Source organism: Sebastes umbrosus, chromosome 18, assembly GCF_015220745.1.
Source record: "Sebastes umbrosus isolate fSebUmb1 chromosome 18, fSebUmb1.pri, whole genome shotgun sequence".
NCBI lineage: Eukaryota > Metazoa > Chordata > Actinopteri > Perciformes > Sebastidae > Sebastes > Sebastes umbrosus.
The window spans coordinates 28529299-28545114 of NC_051286.1; the positions used below are offsets into that span (position 1 = coordinate 28529299).

At 44.6% G+C, this 15816-nt stretch overlaps 2 protein-coding genes across 2 annotated transcripts; both read right to left on the reverse strand.

Annotated features, from left to right (window-relative positions):
• Window positions 1-708: 708 nt before the first annotated feature.
• psmc6 (proteasome 26S subunit, ATPase 6) lies at window positions 709-7029 on the reverse strand. Its single transcript, XM_037750309.1, has 14 exons — window positions 6758-7029; window positions 6184-6263; window positions 5487-5526; window positions 4946-4998; window positions 4447-4514; window positions 4161-4275; window positions 3841-3928; window positions 3219-3280; window positions 3005-3128; window positions 2498-2559; window positions 1977-2097; window positions 1628-1708; window positions 1175-1246; window positions 709-1076 (listed from the first exon to the last, which is right to left on the reverse strand). The coding sequence occupies exons 1-14, from the start codon at window positions 6843-6845 to the stop codon at window positions 958-960; spliced, it is 1173 nt and encodes a 390-aa protein (XP_037606237.1). The 5' UTR covers window positions 6846-7029; the 3' UTR covers window positions 709-957.
• A 2271-nt stretch (window positions 7030-9300) lies between these two features.
• On the reverse strand, window positions 9301-15755 carry zfp36l1b (zinc finger protein 36, C3H type-like 1b). Its single transcript, XM_037750311.1, has 2 exons — window positions 15384-15755; window positions 9301-12833 (listed from the first exon to the last, which is right to left on the reverse strand). The coding sequence occupies exons 1-2, from the start codon at window positions 15423-15425 to the stop codon at window positions 11832-11834; spliced, it is 1044 nt and encodes a 347-aa protein (XP_037606239.1). The 5' UTR covers window positions 15426-15755; the 3' UTR covers window positions 9301-11831.
• Between the last annotated feature and the right edge of the window lie 61 nt (window positions 15756-15816).

Below are 15816 nucleotides of genomic sequence, written 5' to 3' on the forward strand. Positions count from 1 at the left end.
ACCGAAAACATACCGAACTGTGACCCCAAAACTGAGGTACATACTGACCTGTGAATTTACTGTACCATTCCACCTCTAATCCCTTGACCTCCAGATATGTGAATGTAATTGGGTTCTATGGGTACCCACGAGTCTCCCCTTTACAGACATGCCCACTTTATGATAATCCCATGCAGTATAAATGTGTTATTGTCTCCTATTCTAAAATGGTGTATCTGAATATTTCTGCATCCTGGGGTCCCTAAACAGTCTTGAATTTCATAAATTGGGTATCACGGTAAAGCTGAGACTCTTGTGGATCCAATGAGCCCAACTGTATTCATGTGTGATGATGTTAGTCCCCATAGGAGACATTTCACATAGTGACTATATTTTTTACTCATATTTTATACATATGGTGTGTTTATATACCAGTTTTCCTAAAATTAGATTCATAAAAAAATCGCAATACATCACCTTGCTTACAGTAGCGCAATATATTGAATGGTTACCCCTGTATCGGGATATGTATGGTATTGCCAGATTGTTGTCAATGCACAGCCCTCCTGTCTGCAGTGTACCCATGGATGTACAGACCACTAGCACTGGATTACTGTCATACTGAAGAAATCTACTCTCCAAGGTCAGCAGCAAACTTCCACCCTGCAGTCACTGAGATGCTGAATGTCTTAAAGGTCATGAGAGGAAAGAAAGACGCAGACGTTTCCATGTAATGGTATATATATTCAGTACACAGTTATTTTATTGAGTGTTTAGTGGGATGTCAGAATGATCAGCCTTTTAGATCCACAGTTTAAAAAAGGCAGGTCAGACTAACAAGTGAAGACCATGTACTTTTTCTAATGTCGCTTCCCACACACATAAACAAACTGTTGACCTTGAAGTATGGAACACAGCAAATCCATGAAAATGTAATGAAAAATAGGAGAAAAGGACTAGGACTATGACACAGAGGGTTTATACAGGCTTGTAGTCCAGCTTGGACTCCAGCTTCTTTGAATCGGCCACCTTCCTCACAGCTTTCATGAAGTCTTCCTGAGTGACGTACTCACGGTCGGCACGGATGGCAAACAGACCTGCAAACAAACACACACACACACAAACACACACACATGAGCAACACGAACCGAGGACATGAAGCTAATGATGATACCGATGATGACAAGTAACCGACCTGCTTCTGTGCACACGTTTCTCAGATCAGCTCCGTTGAAACCGTCTGACAGCTTCACAATGGCTTCATAATCTGAAAAGAACCAAAGAGAATCACAGGAGCTGTACTGCTGCAGCGTCCGTCTGTCTGTCTGTCTGTCTGTAGGAATAATGTCTAACCTTCACCATCTCACGGTTAGTCCTGATAATGTCTATTATTATTATAATATAATAATAATATCTATTACTTAGCTACCAAGTTACGCTAAATGTTAGCGAGGAAAAACTGTCATGGCCATTTCCAAAGGGGTCCCTTGACCTCTGACCTCCAGATATGTGAATGTAAATGGGTTCTATGGGTACCCACGAGTCTCCCCTTTACAGACATGCCCACTTTATGATAATCACATGCAGTCTTTGTTGTGCATACAGGAGCCCATCAGAACGATGTGATGTGAAGAGGAGGCTCACTAACCTATCTCTCCGTGCTTGGTGATGGGACTGGAGTGGATTTTGAGGATGTCCAGACGAGCCTGTTCATTGGGCAGTTCGATGTCTGATGGACAGAAGAGGACATGAGTGTTTCCGAGTGTGATCACAGAGAGCGGACAAACAGATGATAGACAGAAGAGGACATGAGTGTCTCTGAGTGTGATCACAGAGGACAAGACACACAGGTGATGGACAGAAGAGGACATGAGTGTCTCTGAGTGTGATCACAGAGAGCTGACACACAGGTGACGGACAGAAGAGGACATGAGTGTTTCTGAGTGTGATCACAGAGGACATGACACACAGGTGATGGACAGGAATAGAGATCTTACGGATCTTTCGGTCCAGTCTGCCGGGCCGCAGCAGGGCTGGGTCCAGAGTGTCCGGTCTGTTGGTGGCCATGATCATCTTGACTCTGTGCAGTGTGTCAAAGCCGTCCATCTGGTTCAGCAGCTGGTAGGGGACACACACACACACACACACACACACACACACACACACACACACACACACACACACACACACACACACACACACACACACACACACACACACACACACACACACACACACACACACACACACACACACACAGCATTTAATCATCTAGTCTATGTAATAGTCTATCTAATCATCTAGTCTATCTAATAGTCTATGTAATAGTCTATCTAATCATCCAGGGGTCTGAGAGCTAATGGGACTAGATGAAGGTGTCAAAGGTGAGCAGTTTGTGCTGATGTTACTGCCTAGAAATATTACACCTGGTACATGAGTCACATGGCTGTGAGGAAAACCCTTAGCAAAACAAGTAGACACTTCTATTGGCTGAGAATTAGAAAAATGACTCAGTTACCTCCATCAAAGTCCTCTGGATCTCTCTGTCAGCAGAAGTTCCCTCAGAGAAACGGCGGCCGCCTGCAGGGGACAACAGCAGAACAGGACAGAGGACATGAGGACAGAGGACATAGAGTGAGGAGGGAGGCAGTGCTAACGAGTGGACAATCTCAACCCCTGTACCGACGTGATGAAAAACAGTGTATATTCAGAGCGTTAATACAATACCCTTTTCAGTATCTATTCAGTTTTTATTTCCCTCTATTTATATTATTCTATGGTATATTTTAGTAATGGGTTCTAAGTGGATCCTGGGGCTTTGAGGGGATTCAAAGTGTACATATCTTTACATACAATAGCTCCATTTGTACGAGGTATTGGCAGTAGCAAAGGCTACACTTAAGCTTCAGCTGCTTCACAATAAAAGCCTTACAACAGTTCATGCTGAGTAAATGAGATGAATAAAAACAATAAAGCGCAGCGAACATGCTAAAGCCCCAGGAGAGAAATCCTCAGCATCACTCACCGATGGCATCGATCTCATCCATAAAGATGATGCAGGGCTGGTGGTCTCTGGCATAGTTGAACATCTCTCTGATCAGCCTGGCGCTCTCACCTATGTACTTGTCCACGATGGAGCTGGACACCACCTGTCCACACACACACACACACACAGAGACACATCAGCTGACTGACTGACTGCAGGGTGACAGTGCGTCCTCATCGGTGCTGACACTCACCTTGAGGAAGTTACAGTCCAGCTGACTGGCCACTGCTCTGGCAAGAAGAGTCTTCCCAGTGCCTGTCACAGAAGGAATCTCTCATCACAACCAGATACAGGTCAAGAACCACTGACCCAACTACACAACACTTCTAAGATGATATCTGGATCATAAAATTAAAACACATAATATGAACTTTACACAAATAAAACAAGATTAACGTGTGTTAGTGTGTCAGAAACAAATACTGGTTCAAATATGGTTCTGTACTCCTTATAAAGGCTGGTGTATTCCCGCTGAACTACTTGTGCCATGCTATTGTTAGTCCCAAACCCCAATAGTCTGAAAAATGTCCCGACAGCCGGTTATCCCCAACAGAAGCACGTGGCTAATTATTATGTAAAATGATGTCATTGGACCTCCCCAGTGGACTGATTATTTTCCTACCATGGCGAAGGTGTGACCCGCCCTACTCTGCTACCCTAAACCTAACTAATGTCATTCCTGATGCCTAAACTTAACCAACCCAACCAACGAAGGCATTCAAGGCAACGAGACGGGAAGGTCCCATGATATCATTCTGCATAAGACACTGAGAGGGTGTATTTTTGGAACAATGGATAGACCCTGAAGTACTGACCTGGGGGCCCGTAGAGCAGGCAGCCTTTAGGGGGGATGATGCCCACTCTCTGGAAGAGCTCAGGGTTGGTCAGAGGCAGCTCAATCACCTGCCACCAAAAAAAAGCAGAATTGTTTGAGACTCAACGGACAGAAAATCAAATCAAAATGCATCATCTGGTCTTAATGCCTTTCCCGCCTAATACAGACCCAATCATAAGAATGGGATCTGATGAAACACATACGGGAGCCTCTGTGTGCCTACAACACATTTATCACCAATTAAAAATAAAAAGCCTAAACTGAGGTGTCTTGTGTGATTTAATTGCTGATTTGTTGTACCTCTCTCAGCTCCCGGATCTGCTCAGACAAGCCTCCGATCTCAGAGTAGGAGACGCTGCCAGGGTCCTCATGGGACATGTTGTAGACCAGAGGGTCCACCTCTCTGGGCAGGTACCTTAGAAACAACAGGAAACGCATGCTGAGCTCACACCCATCACCAGCTGTCTACATGATTTACTCTTTATCAAACCCATCTTTCTCATAGCCTGAGGGGCGTAGCAGTTAGCTCCTTATTAGCCTGTGATGTTGTTGAACCACTTCTAAGTGATGATTCTCTCCAGCCTACCTCATTATAGTGAGTGTAGTCATGTCCAAAGCCACTCTGGTGCCTGGCTTCAGCTGGGACTTGTCCAACTGGGAGGAAAAATATCAGAGATTAGCATTCACGATCTAAACACTGGGTATCAAAGATTAGTGACACTGCACTGTGTTGGCAGATTTGGAACATCATGTCTCATGATAAATACATTTAGAATCATTGTTTTGAAGTATTCCATTCATGTGCATACAGCTCACCTTTATAACAGGTCAAATGAATTACCTTCACCTTATCTGTCTATGTCAGGTGGTCCTAATGTTCTGAACAGCTTATGACAGTTTCAGAACCTTTGGACCCCGACGTAAACATATGCAGGCAAGTGTGCAATAAATTATTTTTTGTTTAACATAAATGTCTATCAGTCTCCTGAAGATGGAACAAAATATGCCCCAATCAAATCCCCATAACATTTAGCGAGACAGCAATAAGAGATGATAGATATGATTACGATTTGTTGAGCACATACCTGTCTGCGGCATCCAACCACATATCTGGGCCCGTTGGTGGCCTTGACAATGACTGGAATTAAACAAAAAAACTAATTGGCATCATGTCTGAGCTAATCACTGTTTGACACGTGTCACAGGTTGTCAGTCATTTTTCATTGGTTGCCGAGCTTCAAGAGGGCGGGTCTTGTGTAATATGGGCATGCCACAATAAAGATACGGAAACATGAGTGGTGTGTTGCAGATGAATGCACAGAGCAATAGTTCATCGAGACCGTGATGGATGAAACTAGATAAGCTCATTGTATGGCTGTTACTACAAGAAGAGGCCCGTGTGCTGGCCCAACCATAGTACCAAGTGGAGCGATGGTAAAATGAGCCTGGGTCACCAGGATTGGTGAGCAAGTCCTGCATCCTTTTTTTTTTACTGATGACAACAAAGGCACTTAGTGTATGTACAGTATGTCCTGTTAGTAGCTGGTACAGCCATAAGGCTCGGAGGTGATGAAATCCCCCCCCCCCCCCAACTGGTAAATGTGAGATATCTGCTAATGAACTTACATTTCTCCTCAGTCAGCTGTTTGAGCACTTCTCCAACAATCTGCAGGGAACGAGGTACAGATGTGGTTAGTAAAGACAGAATTTAATCAGCCACTGATCCTCTCCCTCCTCTTTGTCTAATCATGTCCGAACCCTCTCCTTTCTTTTCACCCACAGACACTCGGACACAAATCTTGTAGATTTCATAGACCCACAACTCTATACCAGGCTGGATAACAGAGAAAATGTGTGATGAACATGTTGAAAAATAGGATCTTAAAAGCAACAATTTACCATGTTTCTATATGCATATGTTGAAAGTATAGCACCATTTCACTGTCATCTACAGTAGTTTGGTCAGTAATGCTGGACACACATCTCCCCACCATAGTGACCAACAGCTGATGGGAGCTAATGTTTGGCAGATTATCTCTTCATTGTCATATCTTCATTGTTGGGGATTAAATAATTGTAGCTTTAACAAAGCCTTGCAGTTTAAAATCTATACCTGCTATGACAAAGCCAAAGAATGTCTGCCCCGCTTCTTCCTCTGAATGTCTTTAAAGATACCGGGGTTATTTCATACAACAGTGACCATAGATAATCCTTCATTTCATGGTGACTGCCTGTGATTGTGTTGATTTACTAAAGGAACTTTCAGTGTGCTGCTGCATCCTCTCCACAGGTCAGTTACATGAGATCCAGACACCATTCTTACCTGGCCAACACTCTGCAGAGCCTTCAGGTCATTCTCGGACTTCTCGTACTGTTTGGTTTGTTCTCTCAGCTGTTCTCTCACTGCAGATCAGACAGGAAGGAGGATTATTAATAATCAGAATAATATGGTTTCTAGTGTTCGTTATCAAACACAGAAACACTGACAAAGATCAATCCGTTTGTTCCAGCTACTGTCTAAGGAACATGCTGATAGAAGATAACGTTAGCTGGACAAGGTGAGCTTCACGGAAACTCTCGGGAAGGTTAACAGATATAGTACATGTCTAGAAGAGTAACGGCTACACAGGCTCACTGGTTTATACAAGTTAAGAACCTAACATAGCCCTAACGTTACAACTCTCTCCTCCTCCTCCTCCTCCGCTAAGCTAAGCTAAGCTAAGCTATCCCTGCTAGCGTTACTCCACTGTTTTTCTATGTAGATGCTAACTGCGTGACAAAGCAGTAGCTAGCTGACTAGCTAACTGGTGCTGGCTACCAATTCCTATGTATCCAATCCAAACAAACTCCATGTATTTCTGCTACAGCACAGACGTCTCCATTAAAGAGTCTCTTACATTCTTTTAACCGTCCGTCTATCTCTTTGTGTTCCAATAGTTTCTTCCTGTAGTCTTGTAGCGCTTTCTCCCTGCCGTCCGCCATCATGCCGCACTGAATGCTGGGAAACTGCAGCGTCACTACACTGTGTACACTGCTGGCTGCTGTGTCCAGATGTGCACACACACCATGGATGTGCTCTCTACATCCATGGTGTACACATCTGCAGCTGTCACGAGGTCAAGTCCAATGAGTGGTATAAAATAATGACTCACTTTTAACAGCAATAACTGCTGATATCATATTACAACCAGAGCTTCTCTCTCTCTCTCTCTCTCTCTCGCTCTTCTTCGTTCAAATATACAGCTCTTTAAAGGGACTATTTGTAACTTTGTACGCGCATAAATGTAGCGGGTCGTCACATATGCGCGTTCGCGTGTGGCCGCTGCCTCTCCAACTCTGCCTGCCTGCCTTCGCTCAGAGAGCGCGCGCGTTCTCAGCTCGCTCCACCTCTAGACGTGAACGCGCGCTCACTCCTCACTGCAGAAGAGTTAGTTTAGCTATGAGAATATCTAGTGAATGCACAGTGGACTTTTGTGCAGAAAAAAAATGCTGCAGCTCCTCCAGACCAACAGAGGTTTCCCGTGTCTTGTGAAGTGACGGAGCTCCTTAGCTAGTAACGTTACCCTCTCGTTACCGACGGGTGCCGGTGTCTCCTCTGCTCTCCGGCTGCGGGAGGAGAGAGCAGGGAGACACGCTGCAGAGCCCCGCTGCTTCAGCCTGCACTTAGGCAGGAAAAGCCAACACTAGGATCAGATCTAAATCATGTTCATGGAGAGACCTTCGTCTGGTCAGCTAACATTACTGCCAAGCAGCTGAAATATAGAGTGATATTGTGGTTTTAGCTGACGTGTGTCACCTCACTGTTTTGAGTGATGCTCGTTCAGGTATATTGAGAGCGAGCAAGCGCGAGCCCGACGCTGACTTTCGTTGATTTCACGGCCACAGGTGTCGCTGTTAAGAAGCATTTCTGAAAGTTACAAATAGTCCCTTTAAGGACATTAGTTCTTACATTCAAATTTTTTCTACCATTTATACTTTTTAAAATATTAAGCTTTTTTTCAGTTATTTTTTACAATGTAACTCAATGGAGAAAATCTTCAAATCCTCTTAAACATTGAAATGCTACTGCTCCCGCATACTTTCAGCTACAGACACCATTTAGACTTTAAACGGGTTACAAGAATTTCAACTATTAAACTTAAATTCCGATTTTTTATAATTTTTACAGTTTTTGAATGATCCCAGTTTAAGTTTTATGCTGTTTTAAGGCTTTTCTGAGTTTATAATGGGTGTGTATTGGAAGGCATGTTCAGAGCTACGGTGTGCGTGCGTGACATCACAGCTAGTCAATTTGTAGATGAAAATGTTGTGCTGATCACAGTCATGTAACTATGGAATCAAACAGACTTACACATCTGGTTCTAGGATCCCCAAAGTGAGAGGAAGTCCAAGCATGGTTTCTATCCAACAAACCTTCTGGATACGGTATCATGGCTACATGTTTAGCAATGTTTAGGAAGTTAGCCCCAAAACCTCCGTCTGTCTCATCCAATATTTAGAAGAGTTGCAGAGGTGACCTTTCCTGTGGGAGAACAGTAGTCCTGGGAACACTCTTCAACAATGAGCTTAATAGAGAAACAGATGTGTTGTGACTGACGTGATATTCTGCTGCTCCTCTCCACACCACTCAGCATGACGTCATGGAGAAACAATGCTACACAGCTCTATTATGGACTGTAATTCCATCTGACTGGAATCATTTATACATTCATTTTAAAACCACACATTGTTTGCCAATATTTATTTACAGCCAAGCAGGGACGAGGTATGCAGCGCCCCGGGCTTCTCATGGTTAGTGTTTTCAAAGGCTGATGTTCATGTGCTCCCTGATAAATACAGGATAACAGAGTTGGATTTGTCTTGGTCTACAGTACCCCACTCAGCAGCTAATAAATGTCCAATGTTCCAGATATTCCTGCCGTGTATTTTCTCCTCAGTCAGCAGCATTAGACACCTCTCTGAGCCACTGAGCCTCCACTCATCTACTTCTCTCTTTCATTAAAGATCCCCTCCGACATGTTGAGACACATACTGCTTTGAATAATCAGTTGTGTCTGATGTGGTTTTACCACAGAAAAGTTCAAACAACTAGTTGAACACTGATATCTGCTCAACGGTTAGGGTTAGATGGCCATTCTCAGTGTGCTCTGTGTGTATGTTGCATATCGGACTAAAACTGGCCTCCCAACTTGTGATGTCACAAAACCTGCTGGTACGTGCATGTCTTGGGGGGGTATTTCAACATGGCTAACTACTACTACTGAAGCTGTGGGCTGATGATAGGACACTATCTGCTTTCCCTCCACCACCTTTATTTAGCTTTTAATTTCAAAACATGAAACCAGCAGAACTTTGGATCTAAAGTTCTTTACTCTAATGACTCTGATGAGGGCAAACACTGCAGCGTCACCCAATTCATTCATAGAAAGTTACTCACCCATTCAATAGAAATACATGTTTTATTGGTTTTAACTGCAATCTGTAATTACAAAGTAAACCATGAACAAAGTAATTACTGTAGTAATACATTCAGCAGGTGCTTCTCATGTGTCAATAACCCAGAGGAACACATTCAGGCTTGTATCTGCTCCGTTATAGAAAAATATGAAGGCACAACATGTGGGAGACCTGGAATGTATTTAAAGGCACTTTCATGGAAAACAGTGGTCAAACATCACTGTGATGACTCAAAGTGCTAGAAGTCTGTGCGTGGTACTGAGGAACAGGCATGCTTCCACCAGCTTTTCATAAGAAGACCCAATAATGCTTTAGTCACACAGTTAAACTGATTCAGTGACTGATGATGAAATGAGAATGAATGCCAGTAAAAGACACTGACATGAGGAGACTGAAAGCAGGAGCTGGAGCAGGGATGACAGGAAGCTATGGTTAGTGCTTGGCATTTCCATCTGGAGATGCAGGTAGGAGAGTAAACAGGTTAGAACTTCACTAGATCTATATTATAGAATAGTCACGGTCATTATTATTTATGCAGATGCTCTGTAGTGACATTGGTATACTTGAAGGATGGAGGTCTAAAACCACTGAATGTTTCTGTATCTGAAGAATACTAAAATATTTTCTCCAAACAGTTTAGTGCAATTTCCAAACATGGTTGAAAGGCCTTCAAAGTAATTTCAATTGCTAATAAATATGGGCAGTCATATACATTCACCGTGAATGTGACAAGCTGCTCTGGCAAAAATAGAGCGGGGAAAGATGGAGAGGTGAGCCGCTGCAGACAGACACAGCGGATCATCTCCATAAAGACCACCTGCACACACCCTGAACACCTGGATGCTACTAGCTTAGTTACCTGATTAGTTTGCAATAACTGAATTTAGCTTTTTTCATCATTTGAACTTGATTATGGCAGCTGCAGCCCCACCTCCCCCCCTCCTCTAGCATGCACTGAAACCCTGACTTTGACCCTGAGGCTGCAGCAGAGAGGCTCAACCTGCAGTCCAAACAATAAATACTAATGAGGAACATTTGTGATTCACTTTCAAAAGAAATCAAGTGTTACAACACGTGGCATTGCAGTATAATATATTAACTGTGAAAAAAAATAACAAACAGCTCTTCACAATCTGGCAATTAATACGAAAGATCATAATTTCACATAAAAGAAAATATATATTCTATTGTTTCATTAACCAGATAAATATGAAATAAAAATGCTTAAGATCAGCAATAAATACATTTTGATAAATAAGCAGTGACAGCCAAAGCCCTTACTCAGAAGGCTTTAGGAAATAAACTAGACAATAATAATAATAATAATAATAATAATAATAATAATAATAATAATAATCATGGTGGAATCAACAGGAGTGCATTGATTTCAGTGAGCTGACAGAGAACTGATCTCTGGGGGACAATGATCGGATGCTCAAACGTTGCAGCACAGTTTGAAATCTAAAGATCAACGAGGCGAAATAATGAATGAATGAATGAATGAATTAATTAATTAACAGCAGGAACAAGAGTCAGTTCACCCAATAACAAATTAAAAAGCATTTCTCTCTTTCCTTCTTCCTTGGGAAATAGTTGGCAGAAACCTGATTTTAAATCCAGAGTTCCTGTTGCGCTGTTACTCCACCGACCTCAGTGTGAACAGCTGTCATCTCCTTTTAAGAACTAGTGTGTGTGGATGATGCAGAGTGACACAGTGCTGCTGTTGAATGGATTTAAATGGAACTCTTTAATGCTGATTTCACCCACCTCCACTGTACTAAGATAGAGACAGATATGTCTCCAAACCTGGACAAATTGAAATGCCACTAGAGTAAGTGAGAGAACAGGTTTGCTGCTAATCTGGGGGAAATGACCCATTTTGAATCCCATTCAGAGACGTGTGGATTCAAAACTCTTATGTTGGCTGTTTTAAAATAACAAGTCTGTGGTGAGCAAACCGACAATGCTAAGTGACCAACCAGCTGAATATTACAAGGCACATAGCAGCGGCATCCAGCCTCTCACCATGGGTTGGGGTTAGGGGTGAGAGGACAGGAGGCTGGGCCTGGTTAGAAGGGAAAAGGAAGGTCTAGGCTTACTGTTGGCTTCACATGAATACACTCCAAGGCACTTTTACAATCTTACTGTCTACACTTTCTCTTACTGATGATCCTTTACTGAACAAGAGATGACACAAGCCTCTAGGAGGTGTCGAGGTTGAGGCACAGAGACACCCTGTACTGACCACACACAGCTACTCCTACTGCCCATAACAAGACATATTAAACTACTTTACACAAGGATTCCCCTTCATCCCACCATGGCAAAAGTGCAGGGCCTGTACGTGGATCAGATTCTGGTTTACCAACTGTTCAGAATATTGGAAGATACTTGATCTGGATTTGTGATGGGACTCGCTGGCTACAACAATGCTTCTCCTGTAATCAGGGCTCAGACGACGAGGAGGGAGTTAGGGAAGTGAACGGTCTCCATCTCCCTCTCTCTCTTCACACCTCAATCATCAGAGACAGAGAGCCTGCTGAAGATGGGAAGGCGACGGGACGCATCCAGGAGGGGGGACTCAGAGCCGCTCTGACTGCCCAGGCTGCTCTGGTAGCCCTCCTGGTCAGACAGCGAGTCTGGGGGGCTGGGGGATCTCTCTGATGTAGGCTGGAAAAAGCAGGGAGTGGTCGGGGAGGGTGGGGTCGGACCCTGAGGCTCAGACACGGGTGGGGGCCCTAAGCTGGGGCCAAACAGGCTGGCGAGCTCCTGGCTGGAGTAAGTGAAGGGGCTGGCCTGCCACTTCGTCAAGTCTTCGGTGGAGAACACGGGTGGAGGTGTGACGGAGGTGGGGCTGTCCTGCTGGCCATCGGAGCTGGAGAAGCCGGCGAAGCTGAAGCTGTGCTGCAGCCGAGGGCGCTCCATCTTGTTGAAGGCGGAGAGCGGAGGGGGCCCACGGCGCTCCTCTGCGTTGTGGATAAAGTGGCATCGAGGGCCATACGGGCAGAAACCGATGGTGTGGAAGGTGCGGCACAGCTCGGTCTTGTACTTTGGGTGACGGCTCAGGCTGCGCAGCTCATGCATGCCGTGGGCGAACTGGCACTTATCGCCGTATTTACAGGTGCCGTTTTCCTCAAAGGGCCTGCACAGCTCCGTCTTATAGCGACTCGAGTTGACTTGGCTGCTTCCACCCACACACAGCCCGTCCCCCAGCTCGGAGTAGGAGCGCTCTCGGAAATGGTTCTCCTTGTTGTTGCTGCAGCTGCTACCCAACAACACCGAGGGATCCATCTTAAGGCTGTTGACAAATTGGTTCTGGCTGAACGTTGCATCGGGGAGGCTGACTGAGTGACGGCGTCGGAACAGGTCTTCTGCAGAGGGGACCCCCACCACCTTCCTGTCCAGCAGGGACCCAGTGGGGGTGAAGGAGCAGAGGTTGGCACTGGAGCATGGGACAGACGTCAGCTGAGGTCCACCAAGGCTGCTGTCGTTGCTGTAGTGGAACATCTTACTGTTCTGTAGAGAGAAACATGGGTCAGTCAGTACAGTAAGCACACCGTTCCATCCATGGAGCCACTGATGTGTGCTGTTGCTGTATCTAGCAACCTTTTCTGAGCCATGCGCACATTTTATACCCCAAAGGACTCGTGGGCATAGCAAATAGACAGTACTCCAAGTTATCACAAGCAGAAACTGAAAACCAGCTGTGACCTTGAGCTGGTTCCAGATTAATAAAAACAAACGTGATCTTTAATCCTACTTCCTGAAAGCTAATGTGTTTATTTACATCAGCAGTTACACATTACTCACATGTCTATCATGACAGAGCATTTCCTGCAACATGGAATAAAACTGTGTTTTTATAGATCCACACTGAGTCCTACTGCTACAGAATCAGCTAGAGAATATGTTATTTCTTTCTTTAGCTCACCTTTGAGCCCAAGTCATGGGACAAATGACTGTTAAAGGCTGTATGTAAATCTGCTTTCAACACATTCTGATTTCTTTCCTTACACTGGAACCATGATTCTATAAGAAACAGAATCTGAAATAAAGTCTTAATGACAACGCCTGGTTCCACCGATGTGAATGGATTTAGTTGAGAGCACAGGAGGAGGTCCGGGTGGATTGTGTAAACATCAGTCTTGCAGATCACTTTGTATATTAAAATGTATCATACAAGTGTGTCTGAAAACAGAGCAGTCCTCATGAGCCCACAGAGGAGAAACACTACAACGCACATTTCATTCTGCATTATGTGTTGCATTAAGTAAAACAGACTGGTTCATTCTTCTACAATTACTACAACTACTATTACTACCACTACTACTACTCTGTACAGCTCTTTCATAGCTCAATACCTGACTGAGCCGTAGCTAAGCGTCCCTGTGTTGTTGTGATGCTACTAACAGTTCAACAGACAGCAGCAATGACTGATAGTATGATGGCCTCAACAGGAAAGAAGCAGTTTAGTAAATGCATGATGTGGCTTTAAACCGAAGATACTGGTTGAACAGGTGGACAGTGGAAGTGAACAGTAAAGGCTCAGACGTTAAGGTTAGCTAATAGCTAACGTTAGTTAACGTTAGTTAACGTTAGTTACGTAGACGGCAGATAAGATGAAGTCAATGAAGCTGACAGGAAAGTATAAAAAAAATATAGAAACAACGCTAGCCTGAACAGAGTTCATAAATGACGTTACACACACACACACACACACACACACACACACACACACACACACACAGTTGTGGGGCTTTCACATGTAACGTTAGTTACTTAAAGTGAATATTAAACACCGACCAGAGTGACTCTGTCTGAGTGCGTCACTGACTATCACACTGATTAACTAACGTTAACGTTAACGTCACTTTGCGACAACATTAACAAGCTGGCCGGCATTTCTAAATACCGTTAATGCTAAGCTAACCCTTAATGCTAAGCTAACTCATTTCCAGAGGCTGAATGACATTAACTAGTCTGATATACCAGTAGTGCAACTCGTCAATATTCCTTCACTGAGTTCACTTCCTGCCCTCAAACGGAACATCAGACTAGCAGCAACAACACTGGTTAAGCTAATGTTAGCATGGTTGAATCTCAGAGCTAATGTTAGCATATTAGCATGGTTGAGCTAAGCTAATATTAGCATGTTTAGCTAAGCTAATGTTAGCATGGTGGAACTAAGCTAATGTTAGCATGGTGTAACCTCAGAGCTAATGTTAGCATGGTGTAGCCCCAGAGCTAATGTTAGCATGGTGTAGCCTCAGAGCTAATGTTAGCATGGTGTAGCCTCAGAGCTAATGTTAGCATGGTGTAACCTCAGAGCTAATGTTAGCATGGTGTAACCTCAGAGCTAATGTTAGCATGGTGTAGCCTCAGAGCTAATGTTAGCATGGTGTAACCTCAGAGCTAATGTTAGCATGGTGTAGCCCCAGAGCTAATGTTAGCATGGTGCAACCTCAGAGCTAATGTTAGCATGGTGTAACCTCAGAGCTAATGTTAGCATGGTGTAGCCTCAGAGCTAATGTTAGCATGGTGTAACCTCAGAGCTAATGTTAGCATGGTGTAACCTCAGAGCTAATGTTAGCATGGTGTAGCCTCAGAGCTAATGTTAGCATGGTGTAACCTCAGAGCTAATGTTAGCATGGTGTAGCCCCAGAGCTAATGTTAGCATGGTGTAGCCTCAGAGCTAATGTTAGCATGGTGTAACCTCAGAGCTAATGTTAGCATGGTGTAACCTCAGAGCTAATGTTAGCATGGTGTAGCCTCAGAGCTAATGTTAGCATGGTGTAGCCCCAGAGCTAATGTTAGCATGGTGTAGCCTCAGAGCTAATGTTAGCATGGTGTAGCCTCAGAGCTAATGTTAGCATGGTGTAACCTCAGAGCTAATGTTAGCATGGTGTAGCCTCAGAGCTAATGTTAGCATGGTGTAGCCTCAGAGCTAATGTTAGCATGGTGTAGCCTCAGAGCTAATGTTAGCATGGTTGAACCTCAGAGCTAATGTTAGCATGGTGTAGCCTCAGAGCTAATGTTAGCATGGTGGAACCTCAGCCGGCCTCCTACCTGCTTCGACCCGGAGAACGGGTTGATGCTAGTCTCCGTCATGCTTGTTGGTAAAGAAGGTCAGTAATATGTGGTAGTCCAGGTTGTGCGGTGTCCAGCCCCGTGGAGAGCCCCCTCGGCCGTGCCGTGCCGTGCCGTGCCGTGCCGTGCTGTTACTGCGCACTTGTTTCTCATCCAGCAGCGGCCATGGCTGCATGGTGGGCGGGCTTCCGGCTGACACGCCGCCGCACGGTGGTGTCTAGAAGGTAACCCCCAACATGCAAAAGCACTCGCAAGAGTCGCAGCTTAGGAGTTCCCTTCTAGACACGACCCCGCCGCAGACATGCAGCCACAGACAGCAGACAGCAGACAGCGCCTCTGCAGGAGCAACGTGAGGCCGCCTGCCTGTCTGCTGTCTGCTGTCTCAGGTAGAAGCCATCCATCCATGATCCAT